This window comes from Nansenia antarctica, assembly GCF_963989245.1.
Source record: "Nansenia antarctica genome assembly, chromosome: 2".
NCBI lineage: Eukaryota > Metazoa > Chordata > Actinopteri > Argentiniformes > Microstomatidae > Nansenia > Nansenia antarctica.
Window position 1 is genome coordinate 15,929,747 of NC_137675.1, and position 26,370 is coordinate 15,956,116.

A 26,370-nucleotide genomic window follows, 5' to 3' on the forward strand; every position below is an offset into this window, starting at 1 on the left:
TCGAACCGGGCGTAGAAGGTGTTCAGCTTTCCCGCCAGCAGGGGGTCGTCCTCTGCGGCTGTGAGCCTGTTGGCTCTGAAGTTTGTCATCTGCTGAACCCCCTGCCACATCCGCCTGGAGTCGTTGCTCAGGAGGCATTCCTCATTCTTCTCTCTGTGCTCTGCCTTGGCCGCTTTGATTCCGCGCTTTAGGTTGGCCCTGGTGGAGCTGTACAGCGGTGTGCTCTTCCCTGCGAAGAAGGCGTTGTCCCTCTCGTTGATCAGTTTTTGGACCTTCCCAGTCATCCATGGCTTCGTGTTGGGGTAGACCCGGACCCGTTTGTCCACGGTGACTGAGTTGGTGCAGTTCACTATGTGGTTCAGAACCGACGACGTGTACTGTTCCAGGTCCTCATGCTCATATTCCTGCCATAGGGTGTCATTTAGGCAGATCTGCAGTGGAGCGGACCCTTCTGGCCAGGTTCTGACAGTCTTAGTGGTGATGGGAGCACTTTTCCCCATGGTAGTGTATGCAGGAATCAGGAGGATTGACACATGGTCAGACATGCCTAGATGAGCTAGCGGACTAGCCTTGTAAGCACGTTTGATGTTGGTGTATACCTTGTCCAGTGTTTTTTCTCCTCTCGTTGCACATTTCACATGCTGATAGAACTTGGGTAGTACAGCCTTCAGGTCGACATGATTGAAATCCCCCGCTATGATGTGAATAGCCTGTGGATCAGTGCTTTGTTGGCCACTGATGACTTCATATAGTCGCGCCAATGCTAGGCTGCTGTCTGCGCTAGGCGCTATGTACACACATGTTATTAGCACCGCGTTAAACTCCCTCGGGAGGTATGTGGGTCGGCATTTAACAGTCAAGTATTCCAGGTCTGGGGAGCAGTGGCTACTTACAGTTTTCGTGTTTAAGCACCAGCTATCCTTCGTCGATATTATGATCCCACCTCCTCTTGACTTGCCGCTAAGCTCCGTTCGGTCAGCGCGATGTAGCGTGCGCCCCTCCAAGCTAACAGCTGCGTCCACAATGTTGTCATTTAGCCAGGTTTCGGTCAGTATAATCACACAGCTATCCCCTACGATGTTTTTTTTGGCAACCTGTAGTCTCAGTTCATCCATCTTGTTCGTCAGGGATCTGACGTTGGAGAGGAAAATACTTGGCAAAGCTGGTTTGTTTGGGCTACGTCTTAATCTTGCTAGCAGGCCTCCCCCAGGCCTCCCCGTCGTTTCCTACGGTCTCTCCGCCGGCGTTTCCGCCTCAGGGAGGGAACTGTGTACCACGGTTCTCCCGGTAGACGGGCGATCTCTTTGTTAATCCTGTATTGCTCCAGAAACTCCGCCGTAACTATCTTGTCGTTTTGCGTGCCGACTTCTAATAAGTCGAGCCTGCTGTAGGTACTATATACACAACTGTTCCCTATAAGTACTAAAAAAAAAGTGTACATACAAATGTACTTAAAAACACAATGAAACACCAGTGTGGAAGCCACTCCAGCTGCAGCGTCTAAGCGCGCGGCCATCTTGGACATAAGCATCTTGGGTGCGCGATTACAGAGATTACAGAGATGTACAATCATGTTTATTTAGAAATAAATTGTGGTGTTTGACAGCGGATGATGACAGACATATTTAATGTAAAGTTATCTATCTAAAGTTATCTATCCACAGGCTGATATGTGCATGATAGGCGCGAATTCCCCCCCCCCCCTCCCCCCTTGGTGGTATATGACGCTATCTGTATTGCGGCACTTATTATACCAAAACAACTCGCAATCTAATCCGAGCAGTTGTTATTATGTAATATTATCGATGGATGTGCCATTTTTGATGGAGGGCAGTGAGCGGGAGACTCATCAAGGACATGTAGTTAATTAATGCAGTGGACAGCGGCTGTTTCTCCAGCGTTCCTGTCACTTCGGATTTCGGAACGTCATAAAATGTAATCTGTAAATCATGCATTTTTCCATGTTTCCCATTGATGGTATATGACGCCGTAAATTTAACTAAAGTTCAGCCGCGAAGTTGTTGCACTGTTGTCCTAAATCAGTGCAGACTGGCAGGGTAGGAGCACAGGTTTCATACAGGTTAGAGCGCCGTTATTCTGTCATGGTCTGATAATGAAGCATTGTTCTTTTTTATTTGATGACTTGTTTGATCGATTGATAGCGTAAAAGTTGTGAATGAGTCGCGAGCGTCAATGCTTTTCTACGATAATACTGATGACGTATCAGTTTTGAAGGGTTGTCCCATTTCATAGGGGTAGATTTCAACCCCGACGGCTTGTGGCTCTGTTCGAAGGCCTTGGCTCGAAATCGAGTCACACTCGAAAACGAGCCATAGGGGTAGAAAAGGGAATCGGGATTGGGCCTTAATGATGTGGTGTGTGCTAAAGCCATTATCTGAGGATAATTTACGGAAAAATGTGTGTGTCTGAAAGTGACAGTGATCACGTATTATTATGCACTACATGTGTCTGTTTTGCAATTCTCTTGTACAGTACAGCTTTGAGTCTTGGCTTTGGATATTGAGCCTGAGAAATATGTCATGTTATGAGGACTGTCTGTTCTTTTCCTCTATTGGAATAGAGCCAGTAGAGATTGACAGGAAGGACAGGAGGGATAACATGCAAGATATGTCAAGAGTCGGAATTATGCGGTGGAACAGAACCTTGCGATTATGTGGTATGTGCTTTAGTGTGTTTACGCCACTTAGTGCTCCCCCGACACGGCTGTTTTTAAGTCATAATGATTGCATCATATAAGTACCAGTGGAGGCTGGTGGAGGTAGAAATCAGAGGACGGGCTCATTTGTAATGCATGGAATGAGGAATGGTATCAAATACTGTCTTTAGTACTGTACACAGTACTGTGTTAGTAAGTACTGTATCGTAGTACCTTGTATAACCATACCTCTTTTCCTGAGCACTTGCATTAAAGCGTCTCTGTTTAGCAGGGCACATGACCAATTACTGTATATTCCCATGTCACACCTCTACATACACCTCATACTGTCTAAGTTGAAATGTATTATTAACAACAATACAACAGAGTTGCAGTCTCCTAGTATAATGGTGTTTATACAGTTAGATATTCCTAGAAAACCATTGGTGTTGATTGGACCAGATCGGACAAGCTGAGAACAATATGACTACCAGTGAGTCAGAAAGCATCAGCGCCAAATACAGGCCCATATATACACTGAACACAGCAGTCACTGAGGAAGACCAGTTTCGTTCACGGTAACACCTAGGGACTTGAGGGAATTCCTCCGTGGTAACACAGGGGCAAACTGGGCAGGGGCAGAGAAAGAGAAGGAGGAAGGGAGACGGAGAGAGAGGAAAAGAGCAGTGAGAGTGAATGAGATATATTGTATGTATACACTCACCGGCCACTTTATTAGGTACATCTTGCTGGTACTGGGTTGGACCCCCTTTTTTGCCTTCAGAAATGCTTTAATTCTTTGTAGCATAGCTTCAGCAAGGTGCTGGAGACATTCCGAGATTTCGGTTCATATTGACATTAAAGCATCATGCAGTTGCTGCAGATTTGTGCCAAGAAAATATCCCCCACACCATTTACACCACTACCACCATTTTCGCCGTGGGTAAATCTCAGTAGATCAGCACTGTCTGAAATACTGAAAACAGACCGTCTGGCACCAAACAACCATGACACGTTCAAATTCACTTAAATCACCTTTCTTTCCCATTCTGATGCTTGGTTTGAACTTCAGCAGATCGTCTTGGCGATGTCTACAGGCCACAATGCATTGAGTTGCTGCCACATGATTGGCTGTTTAGATATTTGCGTTAACAAGCAGTTGAAATGGTGTACCTAATAAAGTGGCCGGTGAGTGTATACAGTATGTATATATATATAGAGAGAGAGAGAGAAAGAGAGAGACAGAGACACAGAGTATGGGCTGCCCCTCCCTTGTCACCTACTCCTGCTCCCACTTCCTCCTTTCCACCAGGATGGGGTCAGGCAGGGGTGAGGAGTGACATCCTTTCAAATTGCATCATTTTGCTGAGCATGCTCAAAGGCTGTGTGATATTTCACAGGTCAGTGCCTATAATAAGGCCCAGGCTCTCATAGAAGACCTACGTGATGTCTTTGACCTTTCACAATAGGTGTTCGAATTCTCCTCAAAGCCCGAATCGCTCGTAACTTTTTCAGATCGCAATTCCTCTGTCAGAACCCATAAAATTGGGATATGATAGCGCTACAGGCTTTTATTTCGTCATTAAGTAAGATGATGCTATTTTTTTGTGTTGTCATGTATGCCTGTTGTGATCGACATTCAGTATCTATTTTTCATATATTTTGGTTCATATTGCATTATGTTTTTGCATCAAAGATCAAACTGTCACTGTCAGTCACAGACATGTACAGCTACTGTATGTCTGAGCCATTCTTTCTGGATTATTCATAAGCAGATGTCATCCTGGCCACCATTCAAAGAGAGCCTTCTAAAAAAACATGTCAGCTTGTTTCAACAGCTAGACCGTATCGTCTGTCGCATTGTGAAGATTTCAGAGATCCCCCTCACCGGGTTACATATTCGCTTTAACAACAACAAACATTGGCACTGCTATGAAAAGCAAGAACGTTGCTCTCTTTCTCTCTCCATTCAGGATTTATAGTAAATTCAATGGGCCTTTCTTTTCCCACAATGCCTCGGGGCAAATACATAAATCACCCATTCTATTATTAAAGAGGTCATTTATTTTTTTGCTTCTTTTTTCACAATATTTAAATTCGTACCTTTTTAATTACACACTCATGGGCTTTTCCCCATATCCTGAAGCGCACTCTAATTTGCTTTCTGTCATAATAGTAAATGGCGGATTTCATCAGGAGTTCTCAATACACCCAGCAGGCAATATGGGATTTCACAGAATTGTGAATTCGAGAGCAGCCCTTTCAAGCAGCTCTCGTGGTGTTTGTGGTAATCAAGTTAAAATCTCATCAAACCTCATCAAACCACCAGTTGTGACAAATGATTATGGCCAAATGATTTTCCTCTCGAGTTTGAAAGTTTAATTGATCGTTGCTTTTTGTTTATTGCAGAAATTGTCATTAGATTTGTACAACTCTGTATCTCATCGATGTGATACGCAGCTTGGTTTGTTTTTCGAAATCTGCGGATGTGGTCACGAATCGATAAAGTTGAATTTATGCTACAGTACAACAGTGTGTGCAAGTATAAACAGTACAAGTGACAGATATGGTGAATATTATATATCATATGATGAAATATCTTGTGTCTGGCCTTGGAATGATGAAGTATACCAGTACACAGTACATGTAGGTACTGTACACGTGTTTGATACCATTTGATACCATTCCATGCATTACAATGAGCCCTTCCACTGATTTCTGACTCCACCAGCCTCCACTGCGGTGCATTTATCATGAAACAGCTTTTATGGCAATAGTCGCCCATGGGTCCCAGTTGGACATCTGCCTGTAGTAGCTGGTGATGTAGTACGGTAGTTGAGTTGTGATGTCTTCGCTTTTCTTACCAATTCCTCTCCGTCCGCACAACGATAAACCATCGAGTCTCCATTGAAGCAAAAGTCTCAAATCTATTGAGATTAGGGATGGGTTAGTGTCAGCTCTGTGACAGCCTAGCGGGGGGACTGAGCGGAGGTGACAGTGATGTGTCAAGAGGAACTGCAGACAGCTTCTGCCAGAAGGATTTATCTGATTCCTGTGTACCTCTCCAGAAAAAACAAAAACATTATCCATTTCAAGATTAAGCAGAATCCCAGAATCCTCTCTACTTCTCTTTTTTGGCAAACTTTCTTTCTCTTTTTTCTTTCTTCTCCTTCCCTTCAGATCAACCTCGCCCATCTTCTCATGCTGTAGTCTTAAGTTACAGATGATTGGCTCCGAAACGACTTAGAGAGGGATACAAGAGAGAAAGAGAGGTGGAGGATGACTTTCTCTAAGGGTTCACTCCTTTATTTTGTGAATCTCTTTTCGAGTGTTTGGGAAGCAACAAAACGCAAACTCTTTGAGATGCCACAGCAGGACGTACAGCGTTAAATGAGTACACTATCAAATAACACCCGTTAGAGAGCAAAGAGTGAAGACATCTAATAGCCTACTTCTGCCTTTCTTCACTTATTTAACCTCAGATTGCATTTGTGTGCCATTCATTTTTGAATGATTTATATCTGACAGCAAAAGTGGAAATGATATAATATTGGATTTTGCATAAAGAATATGATGAGCATAAATCAATAGAGTTATGGCAGATATAAATCAGGACTCTGTTTGCGGCCCTCATTCATTTTGACATGGCTAGAAAAGCTGGAAAGATTCAGTACAAATATTGCCATTGTGTAGAGAAAAATAAAAAGCATTTTTTGCTATTTCTCCTGGTTACTGTACGCTTTGCTCAGTGTTTTTTGGTCATCATATTTGGTCTCATATTTCTCATCAAAGTGAGAAAAGAAAACATGAAATTAGAGGGTTGTATGGATGCTGCAGCTTCAACTTAAATATGGCCGATTATTGAAAGGGTTCAGAATGCCAAGGGGCAGGTTAGAGGAGATGATGCGTGAAAGCACAGCTTAACCCTTGCTACTTTCCTCCCACACCTTTCCACACCTTTTCACAATCCCCCCAAAGGCATAAACTGCTCTACAGAAAAATGTGGCAGTGAATTCACCTCTACAAGCAAAACTACATAAGCTGCAGCATTTGGAACGATGAAAATGATGATGACAAAATGGTGAAATCCCTCTGAAATGATAGATTAAACCTTTTTCTTCTTAATTCAAAATTGCATTTGATAAGTCATTCGATCTTTCGTTGCTTGTTTCCCCTCTGGGCGACTATCTTCAGTTGGTTCTTGTGTTCCACTCTCGCTGTCACATTCAAGACACTCCATGTAAAAGATTCATCCTACCACTCCCCCTTCTCCTTGGCCTTAGCACACAAAGGTGCTCCTCCCTCCCCATCGACCCAGAGGTGTCACTTAACATCAGTAACAACCCTCCGGATGCCGGTCATTCCAGAAACACATTAAAACCTTTAGCCCTCTGTGGCGCAACACAGCCCTAATTACATCCCTAGATATGTTATAGTCCAGCGTACCCCTGGTGCAGAGTCCTCTCGGTCTTCAATAATGACCAAAAACCGTTTGTGCTTGTTCCGTATCCACTAGTGAGAGAGAAGGAGATCCACTTGGCAATTACACCAAAGTCGGCGCCGTGACCCGAAAGAGACACAGGGTCAGCGCGAGTCACATGCTAACCGTGCAAAACACTTTGGGTGTTGACACGGCAGAAGAGAGGGTAGGGATGCCGAGTTGAATGAACGGTGAGTCACGTTATGTTTCAGATCAGTGCCCATGCACACGGTTGCGGCGAAGAAACGTATGTCGTTAGCGGATTCTTCTCCATGTGACCTAAAAAGCACTCTATGGCCTCATGCAAAAATAATTGCGCCTTGAGGGGATTCTTAAACTTGTATGTGTATATTTAAAGATTCACCCTGGAAAATAGCTTTTTGGAATACAGTGAACAGGATGAGGTTAAGTGAAGACAAAGGTAGCACTGTCAGGTTTGGAAGAGCATTGTTGGATGTGAGAGGGATACTACGACATATTTACAGTACAGGAGGCTGGTGGAGGTAGAAATCGGAGGACGGGCGCGTTGTAATGCATGGAATGGAATGAGGAATGATATCAAACATGTTGCAATGGATGGAATGGAATGAGGAACGGTATCAAATACATGTGTTTGGTACCATTCCTCATTCCAATCCAGGCATTACAAAGAGCCCGTCCAAAGAGCCTCACGTGGTACAGGTCCTGCAAAACTTTGAGTGTCAGCATTTCTTTCCTACTGAACTTGTTCCTTAGATGAAAACTATTATGGCATGAAAGCCATGTCACATGAAATGCCTTGTTGGTTGGAGTATGATGCTATATTGTGGATATTGAAACTCTAATACCACAGCCTCCTTATGTTCCTCTGTGAAGTAACATGCCATAACTACTGTGCTATCTCGTGCTTTAGGGTTAGAGTTAGGGTTATCTTCATTTCACCCAGTGGGATCTTCACTGACTTCTCCAGCACCTTTATTATCCAAAGTCAGGAAGCCTTCGCCGAAGTGCTGCAGCCGCAGCAGTCACATTTGCCTGTTGTTTGTTTCACGCATGGAACACTTCAGATTTCCTCTCTCTCTCTCTCTCTCTCTCTCTCTCTCTCTCTCTCTCTCTCTCTCTCTCTCTCTGCACTTGTTTCTCATTTCTCGAGGTCAACCCGAGTGTAGCGATAAACCCCCCCAAAAAGAAAGAAACTAAACATCTACTCACAGATAGGACTCAATCTGTAAATGTGAATGTTTTGGCTCCATTATTCTTTCACGCTTCAGTCTCCCCCTCTTCTCCTACAGCGTCTCTCGGTGACAATCCACGGTGCTCTTCCCTTCCGAACACCTGCAAATATCCTCCACCCCATAATGTGGCAATTCTCCAAAGTCATTTTCAATTATGCTTCAATGATTTCTGAGGAGAGATTCGGCTGCAGCTAATGTGCCTTAGGTGAGAGAGAGAGAGAGAGAGAGAGAGAGAGAGAGAGAGAGAGAGAGAGAGAGAGAGAGAGAGAGAGAGAGAGAGTGTATGTGTGTGTGTGTGCAGGTGTGTGTGTGTGTGTGTGTGTGTGTTCCTCAGTGTTGTGTGAGTGTATATGTTCCTCAGATAAACACTCTGACAGCTTGTACAATGCTGGTTTCCTTGCTGAGATAAGCTATGCTGATGGCAGCAGAGATTATTAAAAGCTATATTTGCTGCCTTTGCTCCAGACACCTTCGTTGCCAATGCATTCTTCTTCTTTTCCCCTCCTCTTCATATTCTTCTTCTTCTTTCTCTCTCTCTCTCTCTCTCTCTCTCTCTCTCTCTCTCTCTCTCTCTCTCTCTCTCTCTCTCTCTCTCTCTCTCTCTCTGGCATGCAGTAGCTAGCAGAATGGATTTTCATAGTCATCATAAAACCTTCAGCTGAGCTCCATCGCTGTACTCAGAATGACGGCAGTTTGCTGATGGAGCCTCTTATGATTTATCGTAGAGATGTGATTGTAAATGGTGTGTATTAAGGCTTTAGATTAGCCACATACAATGTGCTATCACAGTCCCTTTTTGCTGTGGGGCTTATTATTTTCGTAGAGTACTCTATCTTAATGGCCTGTGATTCTGCATTGCGTTTTTACACAGGGGTCCTGTTGACTTCACTTCCCTAAGGAGCTTTTAGGTTATGCTTAATGGTGAAGTTATGAACGGTTGAATGGTTACTCTCACTACATACGCATGTACTGTAGTAGTACTGTAATAACTTAGGTAACATCATTGAATTAAAACTGTATGTTGTTACATAAAATTGTGTAATTGCTTTCTAATAGTATACAGTAGTAATGGAGTAGAACATGTAGAACAGACTGTTACTGCACAGGGAACATTGAATGTAAAGTGTAACCATTTCTGTTTCTAAGATACCCTCCCTAGCATATCATAATGAGGCTATAAGGAATATTTTGAAAGTATTTTACTTTTGAATCCTTTCTGTCAGTTTTCACAAGTCTCCAAATTATTGGGGTGATCGTTACTGCAGACCAACGGATATGATTGGTTGGTGGTTGTATTATCTAGCTATACTGGCAGGTAAATACGGAATCAAGAACACTGCATAACGAGGTGGCGGGGTGGTGGAGGCCAAAACCGCCCGACTCATTATTACGGTGTGAATAACGCTAAAACGAATATTCGCTAATGCCTTGCCCTGACAACTTACCGTAACCAGTTAAAGTTAATGCTTACCCTTAACCAGTCATAGTTAATGCCTAATACTGCCTAAGTCACATTTCATGTAACTCTTACGCAATGTATCTTATGTCAGTTTTTGAAGTATCTTACGTCAGATATGGTCAAATGCTGGCATAGCCAGATAATACAATCCCCTTGACCGTATTTCCTGGTCTGCAGAAAACGATACTCCAGAACGTAATGATTTGGGGACTAGTTTTCGCCCTACACTCTTTCCTTCTGCCTTTTTAGCTAGGTCTTGTATGACCTTTTTCTTCACCTCTCTTAATTTCCCTCCCTTTCTCTCTCTTCTACAGCTCTGCCCCACAGTGCTCTGCTCATCCAACTCTCTCTAGCTTTCCCAACTCTCTCTCAAACTTGTTTTAGTAAACTGCCACTGCCTTGCCCTATTCATGCCCCCCTTGTGTTCTACCTCTGCCAACCAAATCTCAATCGCTAAGATCTCATCTCATTTTCCTGGTCGTTCAGAGGTTCCTGGACTCTGTCCAAACAGTCCATTCCCACCTTGGACCTGCAGTTTGATTGGTTCTGTCATCCCTTGCAGTCCATCTTAGAACAAAAGGGCTTCAGATCTCAGATAATCGGCCATGGAAATGTTTGTGGCTTCATGGCACATTTAGACATTGTTATCCCCTCGACGCCCATCATTTTGTATGATGCTTTCTGCATTCAGAACAAATATCAGTCTGTGAGAAAGATCATGTTAAGAGCCTAAAGGCTGGCTTTCTCTCTCTCTCTCTCTGAGGAGGGACTTGCAGAGTGCCAATGTCAGGTAAGTTGTTCCTTTTGTTAATTGAGTTACCAGATACCAAACCTATTGATACATACTGCCTTGTTGATGTCTCTGTTCTCTATGCAAACCCTTACTTAGTCCCTTTCTCTTTGGGAACTCCTTCAACTGCAGGGACCTCTGCTTTCACACTCCGAGACAGATCAGCAACCTTTTGTTTCGCTTGGAACAATGCAGGAAGAGACTTCTGAGTAGGTTTCGGCTCCTGCACACTCCCAGGCTTTATCCGTTGTTTGGGTGTGTGTGTGTGTGTGTGAGCACCAGAGACTAAGGTGATTTGGTTGGAGTTTTCGCTGCCTCGCTTTGAAGTGCTGGGGCTTTTTCTCGCTCCCCAGAGCCTGGCCGGCGGTGTTATACACCATCACTGAATTGCTCTGGTTTACTGTCAGCCATCTGGCAAAACCTCAATCCCTAATACGATTTCTGGCCACTGAGGTTTTGTCTTTTGTTTGTACTGTTCACTTGACAATAAATATTCCCTGATCTCTCTCTCTCTCTCTCTCTCTCTCTCTCTCTCTCTCTCTCTCTCTCTCTCTCTCTCTCTCTCTCTCTCTCTCTCCATCTCTCTCCATCTCTCTCTCTCTTTCAGATGGCACTTGGTCAAAACTTGGGGTGCTTGAGATTTCAATGGAAAATATCACAGATTCTGGCATAATTCCTGAACTGTTTTAGCACATTGTGCCAACTGCAAGAAGCTGTGTCATGGTTTTCATATTCATGAAAATCTCTGAATGCATTAATCTTAAAAAAATATTTAGTATCACGTCATCTTTCAAAACCAACAGTTTCCATCTGACTAGAGGAGTTTATTGCTAAGTATTTTCATGCAGGTTTAGTCTGAACTAACTGCATTTTACTGCTTGAAAAACACACTTCCCGGGTGGAGGTAGATGAGCTCCACTGGAGGAACATAAGACAAGATCCCTTTGCCTCGAACTGTGTACAATTGGAATGGTTGATTACGTTCCTCTAGCTCTCTATTTACCTCAAAGAGCGTCTCTTCTTTACTGTGGTGAATGAATTTCATCACTCAGTTCCCACAGTTCCTGAGGGCATCTCTACTCAATATTGGCAGACACAACACCCAGAGAGGCAACTCATCCTTAATCCCCTTCACTGGTATTCAAGGAATATCTCTGTGAACTCGTTCGTCACCAAGCAGCAGAAAAAACCCATTCGTTTCAGATATCCAGGATTATTTGGTGATAGTTCATAAACTGCTCGTCAGCCAGAAAGAGAGAGTGTTGCCTATGCTGTGGGCACTTCTTGCGTTTTGCTTTTTCGAAACCAACATTTTCAACTCTCGTGGCAACGTGTATTCCTTCAACTTCGTTCATGCGCAACATTGGCTCTCTTCTCCCCCAACTGTGTTTCACCAGACCGCGACCAGACAAAACAACAGGTAAACTGTAGAAATCCGTCTCGGTGGACGGGAGCTGATCGGAAATGAAATGACAGAGAAGAAAGACACGTCTCCCGTGTCTATAGAGAAGAAAGACGTCTCCTCTGTCAACAGAGAACAAAAGCGCCTATTGTATGGCTGGGGCCGCAGTAAACACCTTAATTGCATGCTAATTATGAGTACAGCTTCCTTCCCTGCAGACACTCATGAATATGTAGTTGTTTAAGTTTGGAATAACAGAAAAAGGGAAATCAGACTAACTGTGGGAGGCCGGTGCACTAGGGTTTCACGGTAGGATTGAATACATTTTGATATTCAGATTGTGCCGTAACATTCACCATACTAGTGATAGAAAAATAGCGATCAAAGACCAAAGTAATCGTACAGCATGACCTCAGATTTAGGACTTTACATGTCACTGAGCCTGTGAACACTCACCAGAGCTCCAATAGGAAGGAACAGCCTACAACATGAGTTATGTCTAATCGCTTTATGCATCTCTCTATGCAACATTGAATAAGTCATACAATCTCATATTTAGGAAGTGTTAATCATTTTACTGAGTCTGTGACGGAGTACTGCATTAGGATAAAAGTGGGATAGGAGCCAGGTCCATTCCATCTGATTGTGCTGGAACTAGAGATTTGTTTTCTTGAAGGTGACCAGTGATAAGTAACATGGATGCACATTGCATATGTTAAACACAGCAGCTCAGACTATCTCTTCAATTTGCACTTGGCAAGCCATTCATTCAGGCAACACAATGCCATTCATTCAAGCAACACAATACAGCACTCTATTGAGCTATAATGTCACTCCCAAAGACACGATGTACCTCAGACAATGTAACCTCGGGAGCGTTCCCGGGGCCTGTTCCACACATCCACCCTTCCCCTCCCTCCCTCCCTCCCTCCCTCCCTCTCTTCCCTTCCTCATCAGCTTCAGTCCTCCCAGCTCCTTCCTTCCCCTAAACTCTCTTTTAATATCCTGTGGAAGCAGCACGCCCTCATGCAGTGACTGTCTGTCTCGTTATTGTACTTTGTCATCATGGTGGCCATCTTTCCCAGCCACTCCGGGGAATGAACCGGAATGAGAGAGATCTTATTGTAATTTCACTGAAACCTATTACTGCTGGAGCAGCACTAGTCGCAAGGCGAAAAAAAGAGGAACAATGAGGAAAAACCCTGAGCGAGGAAATATTGTAGGAATTTCCCCCTCAGAGTATAGATTGCATATAGCAATGGGAGTTGCTATGTGGGTGTGGGAGTGTTTTTTATTTAATTATTTTTTACCTCAGACAGAACTAAGTAGCTAATCATGAACACGGCGGCTCTTCCTTAAAACAACTAAATGGGGGACTGTGATACTGTAGTCAGTTGGATGTTATGGATAAATGTGGTGTTTCAGGGGATTATGTTAGCTAACAGGCTCATTCCCGCACCTAAATTATTTAAACCCCCTAGATGCACGAGCATCCACATGTTTTTGCATCCGTCATATTTTATTTCAAAGTAGTCCATGGAAAAGCATTAATTATTCAATGTGTTAGGCCCCCAGATGTTCCTGAATGGTTGGTTTATGTTATCAGCCATCAGTGATTGGTTAACCTCCCCAGTACTGTAGCCAGGGGATTTATATCAGAATGTTTGTTGGTTCTTCAATATGTTACATTTTTACATACTGTACAGGAGGTCTATTTGGTGCTTTGAAGGTTTCCATATTGTTGATTACTTTAGTGAGAAAGGGGAGAAAAGTGTGCGCCATCAGAGGTACATTCATTGGAATATTTACTCTCATGGTACAGTATAAATAACGTCAAATTCAATGGCAAGATGGAGACATTGCTTCTGCATGTTCGCCTATGTCTATGCTTATGTTTGTCAATCTCTGAGCCGAAAGACATGTTCTTGATTTACAGATCAACCAACTATGGGACCACCTATGAGAAAATGAATGACAAAGTGGGATCGAAGTCTGTGCTAAGTTACCTGTATGTCTGCCCATCCAACAAGAGAAAGGTAAGACTTCTTTGAGAAAGCATGTTTCTAATGTGCATTAGTTTCATTCATGTTCACTTTGTGTTTCTATAAACAAAAACAGTTTCTATGAACAAACACAAACGTGATGTCAAGGTTAGAGACTAAACTGCCTGTTGATACCTGGTTGTATGATTATAGAATATACCTTCTCTCTCAGGTATTAAAAAGAGTTATTCTATTCAAGATGCCCTGATGTTTAATCATCTGATGTATGTAACATTGCCCTATGCTGGATTTAGACACTCAGTTGAAGATTAATATCATATTCATATAAATGTCTGGTGAAAAAGTCCTCAAGTAGGGCAGGTCATTTTTCTTTCCTTTTTCATGATTATGAAAGTGCATATTGTAAGCTTTCAAATGATGTGTGATACATTGAAATCTGAAAATAGTTGAAGGAGATAATGCATTTGAATGTTGGTACCCCTCAAACCAAATACCGGAGAAAAAAGCTCTGAATTGCGTTTGCTACCATCACATTGGTACCTAGGTAGGAGCTAAGACATAACATCGCTATGAACATCTAACTGCATGTTTAGCACATCACGACATGCCGAGAGGACATCAACATACTAAAAAACTACACATAATTAGATGATCATACAGCTTTTGAACACATCCTAGAACGTAAGTTTGTTTACAAGCCATGTATCACTTACCCAGTAGCAACCAAGGCTGACAACACAGTGAATCCAATTCACAAATGATTAGTGATCCTAAAACGGTTGTTTGTTACATCAAGTGGACTCTTCAACACTTCAACTTTCATAATATGCAAAAAAAACGGCAAATAACATATAAGACACATAATACGCTTTTTGGCCGTTTGCACAACTTGACAATTGCAGACATGCAGACCTTTTCACCAGACCGTGTCACATACAGTATATATAAATACCGTACCACCTTGTGTGCGGCCGTACCACCTTGTCAAGCCTGATCTCGTCAGATCTCAGAAGCTAAGCAGGGCTGGGCCTGGTTAGTAACCTGGATGGGAGTCCAAAAAGGGCTGGGCCTGGTTAGTAACCTGGATGGGAGTCCAAAAAGGGTGAAAGCCTGGTTGCCGTGGCACATATATATGTGGCTTGGGGTTGGCATGTTCCCCCCATGTCCACTAGGGGTCTCCTTCACCCCACATGGAAAGACATGCCAAAGTGATCACCCGTCCCTGACCACGATGGTGAAGAACGCTACTTGGTCCCCGGGGCGCCGGGCGTCGGTTCAAGCCGCGCCAAAAGGGCGACCGCTGCCAGTGGAGGAATGGCAGCCCGGATGGGTTACAAAGGCAGAGGACAATTTCCACCTGGCGACCCGCCGAAGATAGTGCATGTGCTTGTGTTTGTGTGTGTGTTCACCTAAAAACTTGCATGTGTGTGATCAGAGTGTAAAACTGCCGTGTGTGGCCATTAAAAGACCATCAAGGTCCGATTTCTTCTTCTAAATCCTGAGTCAAATTGATGTGGAGATACATGCTGCAGTAGACCTACACTAATAAAAACACAGGTCTTCTCCAAGCATCTTTATTGTTCTATTTTCTCAAAACTACTGACTTTACCAACCGACGAGGTAAGCAAAAGTTTCCCCTGAACTCTTTTTGAGGACCAAGCTAAGGCTCTAACTCTCAAGGAAAACTTTACTAGGATGGTAATGTGAGCAAAAACCACAGCTGAGTTTCCAGCACCCTAATCTTATGGAGAGTCATATCAGTCCTCAGATCACCGCTGCTGACTCTGAAAATCCCTCTCTAGATATCGGGTTTGTGGGATCTGTGGGCGGACGGCTATAAACCAGGTCAGACTGGGACTGAGAAATACCTTGGCTTGACCTTGTGGCTGTTCTCCTCTCTACTAGCCTGTTTGGTTGGTGATAACAATAGTCCCCAAGCCCATTTTGGAAAAACCCTGCCATCCCTTCAGCTATTGCATTGAAAATGTGTTTGTTATGTTTTGTTTGTGCAGTGAGAGTTTAGTTTAATTTATTAGGATCCCCAAAACACATGGCAAAGTACATAACAGTTATAGGCATGAAAAACACAGATTAATGCAAAGACAATACTACATTACTACACTAAGGCACATGCCACATAATCGCAGGATCCCTGGTTTGATTCAGCCATCGACCTATCGGCCATCGACCTATCCTGCATGTCATCCCTCCTCTCTCACACATCCTTCCTGTCAATCTCTATTGTCTCTATCCCAATAAAGCAGAAATTTAAAACATATTTAAAAATAAATATATAAAATAAAATAATCCCAAATATCAGAAACCTAGCAACAATAAAGGGCAGAGGATGCCACACAGACTGGAGGAGAGGCCCTGTGACATGAGATGTTCCTTCAGATGTTTTTTTATTTTATTAATTTTTTTCACGTTTTTAAAACTGGTCTTGTTTGCTCGAGTAATCAGTGCTAGCAAATGATTCCATGTTTACAAGGTTCTATACGTTACTGTGCACCGCATACAATGTGTTTTTGGTTTGGGGATGAGCTTCCCACAACCGTCAGGACAGCAGACTCACTACTGTACTGTATCTTCTGCTGTAGACTAAAGACCCTCGTCTCTTTAGGCTACACCTAGGGCTCTTCTTCCTCAGACATCTCCACCCCATAACACCCTACATTACATCACCTGAACCTGAAAAAAAAAAGAATGAATAAAATAACCGCAACTTGTTTTGCTTCCTTTCACTGTGACCGCCGATGGCATTTTATTCTTATAGGAAGTTTGACTTACGATGACAGATGTATAGGTGATTAACTTACTTAGAATGTAAGCCCCTTTGGATAAAAGCATCTGCTCAATGACATGTAACTGTAAATATGAATGTCAATGAGAAAACAGTAAAGAAACCCCTCGCTGCATGCCTGGCGATTCATGTCTAGAGTATGGGACCATTATGTTGTTGTTGAGGGAGTCACAAGATCCAAGAAGCCACTGGATCATGTCCTCATTAAAGGCCATGTTTTGTTCAAAAGCAGCTGCCATTGACCTCTGGCTATGACTACAGTCCTCCATCAACATATCCCTTATCTCATTATTTCGATTGTCCCATTGAGTGGATGGATGAACCCTCCTTGGTAAGGCAGACGTGTTTGGTTATTTGTGTGTTATTTGTGTCTCTTTTGTGCTTGAACAGACAAGTTTAGCATCTGCGAGTCTAGCACAGGGAAAGCATCATGCTTGTCACCGTTGAGAAGAGCGGTAATGATCCTATATTGTCATTGTGGTGTGTTTGTGTATCTAATGCCCTGGGGGTGTTTTTCCTACAACTCGTATTACAATATTTATATGTGTATAAAAAAGATTCTGTTCAAGTGGCTGAGAATATTCTCACCTGTTGTCTCTGTGAAAAGTGGGAGCCTTGACCTTTTATAAGAGTGCATAATAGATTTGAATGATGGTGGTGACATTTGAGTTAAAGCCTTACAAAAGACACCCATAATTAATTCTCCCATGCATGATTCAATCTATTTCAAGGCTCTTTCCATGTTTTGAATCACACTCACTTCTCTGATTGATTGATTGATTGATTGATTGAGTGATTGAATTTATTAGATACCCTAATTAACTATAGTCATCAATGACTTACGCACATGAAATCATGATACAGATTAAATCAACAACAAAAAAAGTAACTGTCTTGATAATGTTTGTCAGTACAGTATAATGCTGTTGTTATACGGTATTACCCAATTCACAGCAAATTGACAGGACTTATACAGGACGTCCTCACTCACACACTCAACTTAATTGATCTGCCTTGACATGATCCATTAGCAACGGGACGTCCTCATCATCCCTTTGTTTCTAGTTCTCAAGTATCTTCAATCACTGCAGGCTTCTGCCCGTCAGTTGACATGGAAACTATTATCCTGCTCCATGACTTTAGCTTTGTGCCCCGAACTAGCTTAGCATCATGGTGTTCCACACATGACGATTAGCGTTGTGCTCTGAACTAGCTTGGCATCAAGAGAGATAACAAAAAGAGGTTATGCCTCTTCCTCAACCGTTATTGATTTTGTTTTGTTACCCAGCTCACTTCCTCAGTTCAGCTCAGATCCATCACAATTGCCAAGTGGATGCGGTGAGAAAAAAAGAATCACACTGATTGGTCTGGTTTTGAGGAAAAGTAATCACTGTTTCTGTAGCTGTTAACAAGTGGTCTTGCTACAAATTGGTCATTACAATCAGGGCTGCCAAGTTTCACCAAAAGTTTGGAGTGAGATTTTGGCGGTGGAGCGACCCAAAACTGTGCACGTTTTGGCAGCGGCGGCCCCTCTCTCCCACACAATTATTTGTGCTAGTTTCCTGCAATTGTACATGTTGTTCATAATAAACCAGCACAAGAAATGAAAATAATTGGAACATTTGATAAAACAAGACAAATTCAGACAATATATATTTATGAAATAGTAATAAACAAATACAGTAGCCTACAGAGTCTAAAAGAAAATTGGGCGCCATCAACAGGACTCAGCCCCTTGGTCAGCAACAGAAAGACCCTTGGTCATCATCTTATATACAGTGCATTGCTCATAGATGGCTATCATGTTATACAGGACATACCAGGGTTTTTCCTGGGTCCGAATGAGGCCTTGGTGGTCGATCTTGTGCCCAATTGTTGTATTTGTATTGTAAATTGTAATTAATAATAATTATTATTATTTATTTAATATTATATTATATTATATTTAATATAATTATTTATCCTCCATCACCCCGAAAAAGAGAACAGAGAAACGTAAACCAGTAACCTCACAGCATGGTGGTTACCTAAATGTGGCATATATGCTTAATTCCACCTTTTATATAGTTTGTCATTTGTCGTAAAATAAATTATTTGTGAAGCATCTATGCAGTCCTTATAGAGGTTTATAAAGGCTTCATGGTGCGTTTTTCTTACATAAAGAGTTGCATTTTGAAGTGTTGAAGGCCCAGAGAGCTTGTGTGCAGTGTTGTGAAAGTAACTCACAGTTATGTGCCCTATTACTTAAGCCCTCCTGAGTGTTGCTTAAAACTGATCCAGCAACAGATGGACACGTCCAAATCCATATGGGTCTTCATAAACAATCTCCAATAGAAATGTATTAAATCTACTCAAAGAAAATGTGGAGTTATGACAAGGCTTTTAGCTGAGTTATGAGTATTTGTCAAAGACATGTCCAACCTTTGTAAGAGAAACAGCATACAATATCAGGGAAATATTTTATGTGGCAAAATAAAATAAATCTACCATGCAGGAAATTAAATCAGTTTCAGAATAGATGGATGTTCTTTGCAGTTAATGCATTCCCTACTCCTCTAATACTTTTTATTCTTACCATAAACAGTATATAAGATGTATTTGTATATCAATTCTTGTAAGTAGTAGGCATAGGAGGCAATGTACAGCAGTGAGACTAAGGTTACCCAGATCTAGAACAGTATATGAACACAATATCAATACATTACACCATGAATAGAAAGAGTCATATTTCAATATTAAATATATTACAGTAAATGTAAAGGAATTCTGTGTCAAAATACACGATGAAGCAGTTGAACCCTTCAAGGACTTTCGAGCGTTTGTGCTACTCCCCTAAGTGAGAGGCCTTGACAGAGGAATCAAAAATGCAAGGTGAAATGTAATTTCCTACCCTATAATAAACACTGTCGCTTAATACAATATTATTGAAAATGATTAGAGCTTAAAAAAAACTATAAATTGCATCTGACAAGCCCTAAGACACTTGGGGGGAATTGGGGCGGGGGCTCTCTCTGTCCCCCCGGTGACGGGTAATGAATGGCGAGATTGGAAGGCCCGGCCACTGAAAAAACCTGGCTGGGAATCGGCAGTCTGTTTATTGGCCCTTAATGAAAAACAATTTATCTAAATCACCACCAGGGAGGCTTCGTAGTTAAAGCTTTGGAAAGAGGGGTGGCATTTTTGTCATTGACAAATGTGCTGCTGTTTTTCCAATTCAAATCCTCTTGAGGAGAAAAAACTTCCATTTGGGTTGTGTGGTGGGACTACCCCTCAAACCCCCTTTTCCCTCCTTTTTTCTTCTCCCAGAAGGATGGTTTTTGTAGTTTAATTATTATTAAAGCTGGTTGTCACGTTATGCCATATTGCATTAAATCTGAGAGCTAAAGTATATTTGCTTTTCCCAGACAAGCTGCGTATGCCTCATTAATAGAGATAACTATTGATCTCTTTAAGAAATAAGACCTGGGTTTCACACAGTATTAATGTTTAATACAGAAATGTCAATGTGTCAAGAGTACTGTAATGAACTGTAATAAAAACGTCTGATTTACTTCACCCCATTAATGAAACACAGTATATAATAATATGAATACTTCGCCCATAAGGTCACCCTGTGTGGTCACTACTCTATGTGAGAAAGTGACACTGTGTTAATAATCGTTTGCACTTTTTCTTCATTTAGATGAATTAACTCTGTACTTTCATGGAATCTTAGATTTTTAAAAAACGTATGAACATTTAATTTCATTAACATTACATAAGCAATGGTACATACATATACATTGATTTTGGACAACTTTGAGTGCGTTCTCTTTGAGTGTGTTCTCCAAAAACTGAGATTTTCCTAGTTTAAGCTACACCTGTAAGATAGTTAACCATGATTGCTCTGTCAAATCCATCAGGTGTTTAACTGATTTGCATGATTCTGTCTTAGGATTGATTATTGTCTCATCACTATTGACTGCAAGTCTAATATGCAAATTGCCTAACACGCATTACATGAAGTCCTCACAAAACTGTTTGCATACCTTAAATAAATCTTCTTCCACACAATCATCAACACACATGACACAATCTTGTGAAAAGGTCTGCATGTCGACAATTCTCAAGTCACGCAAATGACTTTTCAGTTTTTTTTTGTGCATATTATGAAAGTTGAAGTGTTCAAAAGTCCACTCGATATATAACAAACAACAGTTTTAGGATCACTAAGTACTTATCATTTGTGAATTGGATTTGCTGTGTCGTCTGCCATAGGCTACTGGGTTTTGTATACCTGTTCAAAACATAATTCAAAAGCAAGGACTGTGTGATCATCTAATTATGTGTAATTATGTGTTTTTAGCATGTTGATGTTCTTTGATTATGTTGTGATGTGCTAAACATGCAGTAAACATGCAGTTAGATGTTCATAGCGATGTTATGTCTTCGCTCCTACCAAGCCACCAATGCGATGGTAGCAAACGTGATTCAGAGCGTTTTTTCTCTGGTATTTGGTTTGAGGGGTACCAACATTCAAATGCAATGCATACAATCAACTATTTTCAGATTTCAATGTATCACACCATTAGAAAGCTTACAATATGCACTTTCATAATCATGAAAAATGACCTGCCCTGCTTGAGGACTTTTTCACCAGACCCTGTCACACAAGTATTATTTGAATAGTCTACTTATTATATTTTTTTTTACTAAGAAACATCAATAAATAAGACATATTTCTTCTTTATGTAAAATGAATCTCAAGTATTTTTCACCAGGCTACATGATAAAATCAGTGTTAAACGTATGGATATACAATGATGCCTGAGGAATAAAGAACTAACGTTTGACACAAGGCAAGAAATAGACGACACAGTACAATGATTATTGTCTTGCAACATAAAATCTGCTCTCACTTGACCTATTTAGCAACTTTAGCAACCCTAACCCTAACCCTACACAAATATACATATACATTTCTTCAGTGTCTCTGAAGAAATCTTGGTATAGTATATAGATCAGTGATCAGGACTAGCTACTTCCATATTTCCACGAGTAGTAATTTGATCTGGGTAATTTGATCTTATTGTAGTCCAACATCACACCAGATTTCAATGACCAACTATGACGCAGTTTCACAAAATGACCGTTCTATTCTGTCAATGGTATTATGTTTATGAAGGACCTCAAATGCTATGTACACACAAAGACATCATCTTATAAGGTGAAACAATGTAATACGCCTACATAATACAGAATTTGAAAATACAACATTCACAAATAAAATCACATCAGTTATACATAAATATGATTATTGATATGAATTATTATACCGTTAACATTTTCAAATATCATAGTAGTGTGTGTATCAACATAACATGGTTTATATCCTATCATCTCTTTCTAAACCATACATTTACATGGTTTAAGCTAATATGCGATTCCACTGACCCTAGTGGAAAGTGAGGTGAGGTCAAGGTTAAACCGCAATTGAAATGAAAGGTTAAACCATGCTCGAGACCACAGACCTGGGGACACAGAAAACTTTGAAGCAGCTGTGAGTTTAAATTATGTATGTGCGTCTCTGTTGGGTTTAGATGGCATGACTATGCTAAGCTAGCTGTCAGAGCAATAGCCTCTAGATGTTCCAATGAAAAATTCAGTTCAGATCTGGTTTTGTTATTGCTTTCTTGAGAGTCTCATTCTGCAACTACGTTTCTGTGTGAGCTCTAACAAATATGCAGCCCTGAAATTTACATCTTTATTTGAATTTCATTATAACATGAGCAAATAAATGTATTGTCTTGTCTGTATTTGTCTATGCATGAAATTAGGAATCCTCCCTCTCATTGAGAATAGCATAGAGAATTCCACAAAGTGATCATTCATAATTGTGATGATGCTTTCTCTCTTATCATGGTATTACATGTTGCTTAAAACTAGTTGCATTGTCTATTCTGTACAGAATCAATGGTAGAGGCAATCCTGTTTAGGTCTATCTTTCTGTACAATGCTTTCATTGTGTTCACCTCAAAGCACTGTTAGAGTGCTCAGTGACCTTCAGAACAACCATCTCATTATGAAGAATCTTTTTAGAGGGGAGGTGGCGAGTCGTCCTGAGTGCACTCAAAAAGACCAAAACAACATGGCAACTGAAGCAAGAGGCACATTTGTCAAATGAAGTGGAGAACAAAGTGAAGTTGTTCACCCAGTAGCAACTTGACTTATGCCAAACAACACGGCCTGTTGTGCTGACACAGCACCTAACCCTTCTCTCTCTCTCTCTCTCCATCCCCCTTCTCCTTCCACCCCCCTCTATTTCTCTCCCCCCCCTCTCCACCCTCCCTTCTACCTCTCTCTCTGTCTGTCTCTCTATCTATCTCTCTCTCCATCCTCCAACCCCCTCCTCCCTCTCTCCCTCTCAGATAATGGTGCTGACCGACCCTGAGTTTGAGAGCAGCGTGCTCATCAGTTCAGACGAAGGTGCGAGCTATCAGAAGTACCGCCTCAGTTTCTACATCCTAAGTCTTCTGTTCCATCCGTCCAAGGAGGATTGGGCCCTCGCCTACAGCCATGATCAAAAGGTGAGAGGTTTATCTTCATTCTTTTCTCCATGGTTGGTTGGTTGACATGTTTCTTCTTTTCTGTATTGGTATGTCTCTCCTCAATGGATTTCCTTCTTGAAGTTGGAAGCAGATAATTGATTATTGTACATTTTTCCCTACACTTCAATTACACAACCAATTATTATATTTTTTTTTACCAACTACACTTTTTATCTTAAAAATCTAATTACATGCAAATGTATAGTATCAACACTTGTAACTACAATGGAGCATCACCACAAAACTGTCCAGGTGCTGGTAAAGATATCAAATCCACAGAATACAAATGTACTTACTGGTACAGCCATTCCCTTAAGCGTCATTGTCTTGCCAACAAAATACTGACTAGGCAGTTGCTAGACCAGTATTCTTGTCTGTAACCTTGACAGGGCTGCCTCACTCTGTGGGGAGCTCTGTACCCCACATTCACACCCAGGTCACATCCCATATGCTGTAAAGACCCCTCTATTACGGCCAATGAGTCTAACCCCAGAGCGAAAATGACGGGAAGCCTGGTGGAGGAGGTGGATGACTGACACCTTGGGGGTCTAACAGAGTCCAGTATCAATCATAACAATGAAAACACCCCACCAGAGGCTGTCGCTGCATGAGTTAGTAACAGAGAGCCCTCTGGGCAGGGCGTCCTGTAGTTCTGGGGGCTCCAACTCAATTTCTGCATAGCAGGTGTGTGTGTGTGTGTGTGTGTGTGTGTGTGTGTCTGTGTGTGTGTATCCTGTTCGTTCCAGCCCAATAGTACACTTCATCTAATCAACCAATCTCTTATCAAGGTCGTAATTGAGAACCGTAATACGTGAATTAGTTATATCGAGTGTGTTAGTGCTGGGCTGGAGCGAAAACACGCATATACTGTACTGTAGTACACCCTCTATTTAGTTGGTGACCTCTGGTGAAATTCCATTCGAAAATATGATGTGTTTCTGTGTACAGGGACTTATTCTGATAACATCAGTGTCGTTCTTTAAGCACAGATGCATCTCCGAATCCAATTTGATGAGCTGATGAGATATATGCTGTATATTACATTGGCAATCACCACTAGCACAACTTTAAAAGTCTGTTCTGCAGCTCTAGTCTTTTAAGATGTTTCACATCGGCCATGTCTCAAGAGTCGTACCGTTCGACTTTCTGTCACAAATCTTTTTCAGGTCAGTCTTTGTCTTGAGTAAACGTTTCTATTCCTGGGCCTGGGACCAGGTCTGTGTGACCTGGTCTGACTCTCATCACTGTGTGAATGTGTGGACAGCAGGAAGATAATCACCACCCCCATTGATGCAATTGTTCAGCGGCCCGTTTCTTGGGATTCAACGCAGATTCAATTCAGTTATTCATGAGGGGAACCTCTGTGCCCTCGCTTCTAAGCTGAAGTGAAGGTGGTATTTTTGACTGTTTAGTCACATAGTTATGTAAAGTTAGGGTAGCTGTGGTTGAAATCTCAAGGGAGAAGCCAAGCAAACGTTTTAAGCAACACAAGCCCTTCCACACTTCCAAACGAAGAGAGAATGTGAGGCTCCTTCCCCATCAGGAAGCTGATATTTACATACCTACCATGTACCTTGTTCAACATGACAGCTTCCAAATGGAATGTTGTAAAGGATATGTTAATCTAAATGTTCACTTGGGACACTTTTGAGTTCAAGTGTACAGTACAGTACAGTACTATATTGTAATCACTGTTGTCTCATGGGAATATGTGGTTTCGGTATCCTTTTTGCTAAAGAAATGCCAGCATCGATGGCTTTTTGAAGCACAGAGAGTTTAACTCAGGAAATGTTAATACAATATTTTGAACACAGAATTGAGACACATGACAAGAGGTTGTTTTGCTGGTCTATGTACTGTATCCATCACATGAAGCCTGTCATCATCCTGAAGCCTATTCTACCTTAACTCCGCTAGTATGAGCAACATCCATCTACAAGAATACAGCACAGTATCCTTACTCAGATTTGTGTTGTTCAAAGAATTTGTTTCTGGTATGTCAGAGACAAACCCCAGATGATTGACATACCTTTGTTTTTCCCAACATGTTAATAACTTGCCGACCCCCCGTCCCCTTCCCAGCATGCCTTGCAACATCCGTTGGGTCGTACAGACGTACATAAACAGAGAAACGTCAATCAAACGTCAGTCTATTGCATCAGAATCAACACTTAAAACACAGACATATTGGATTTTTCATGTAGACGATTACCAAACTTTTACTTCGGAAACAGAAACAAACACAGTACCGTGTTTCACACAGTGAAATGAAGACAGGGTTGTCACAGAGGTAAACAACTTCATACAAATGTGTTTAAATCAATAACTAGCCCGTTTACAATCCATTCAGATTCATGCTGCTCCACAATTATTATCACCAGCAAACGACACAAACCCTGTTTCAAGCAAATACACATTACGTGCTTATTTGTCATCCCCGCCACTCATGGGAAACAATCAGTAATGCCAGACGTGCTTTAGAGGTAGCAGTATCTTAAGTTATATGCGACCCACGGCACCACAGTATAGCACATGTGGGATTTGATCAGGGTCTCTCTGGCATTAGGTGTGTAGCCCTGTTAAAGTTAGAGGGATTAGTGTCATTCGTCAAGTATGGATGGATCACTCACAGCAGGGCGGTAATAATACAATAGATCAGGACTAATGGTCGAGGAGGGAGGTTGTCATAGCCAGGTTAGTTCTGGACACTGAATAAGGGGCTATTTTTGGGGGCATTCAGCTATACACCCACGCCAATGCATGCACTCGCATACACAGACACACACAGACACACACAGACACACACACACACACAGACACACAGACACACACACACACACACACACACACACACACACACACACACACACACACACACTGTAGGTTGTAGGTATCACTGGCATGACGAAACAGAGAGACCTGGGCTGAAATCAGAGCAAATTGATGGATCCAGTGAAGTGGCGGGCTCCACGGCGA

The 26,370-nt window shown here is 41.8% G+C and overlaps 1 protein-coding gene across 1 annotated transcript in view; it reads left to right on the plus strand.

Annotated features, from left to right (window-relative positions):
• Positions 1-26,370, plus strand: part of sorcs3a (sortilin related VPS10 domain containing receptor 3a) — a gene marked incomplete at its 3' end in the record, with an annotated part of 139,572 nt that overhangs the window by 61,485 nt on the left and 51,717 nt on the right. Inside the window, exons 3-4 of the mRNA XM_080522483.1 lie at positions 13,938-14,037; positions 23,215-23,373. Of these exons, the coding sequence (XP_080378609.1) occupies positions 13,969-14,037; positions 23,215-23,373 (228 nt within the window). The 5' untranslated portion in view covers positions 13,938-13,968. The remainder of the gene's footprint in view (positions 1-13,937; positions 14,038-23,214; positions 23,374-26,370) is intronic.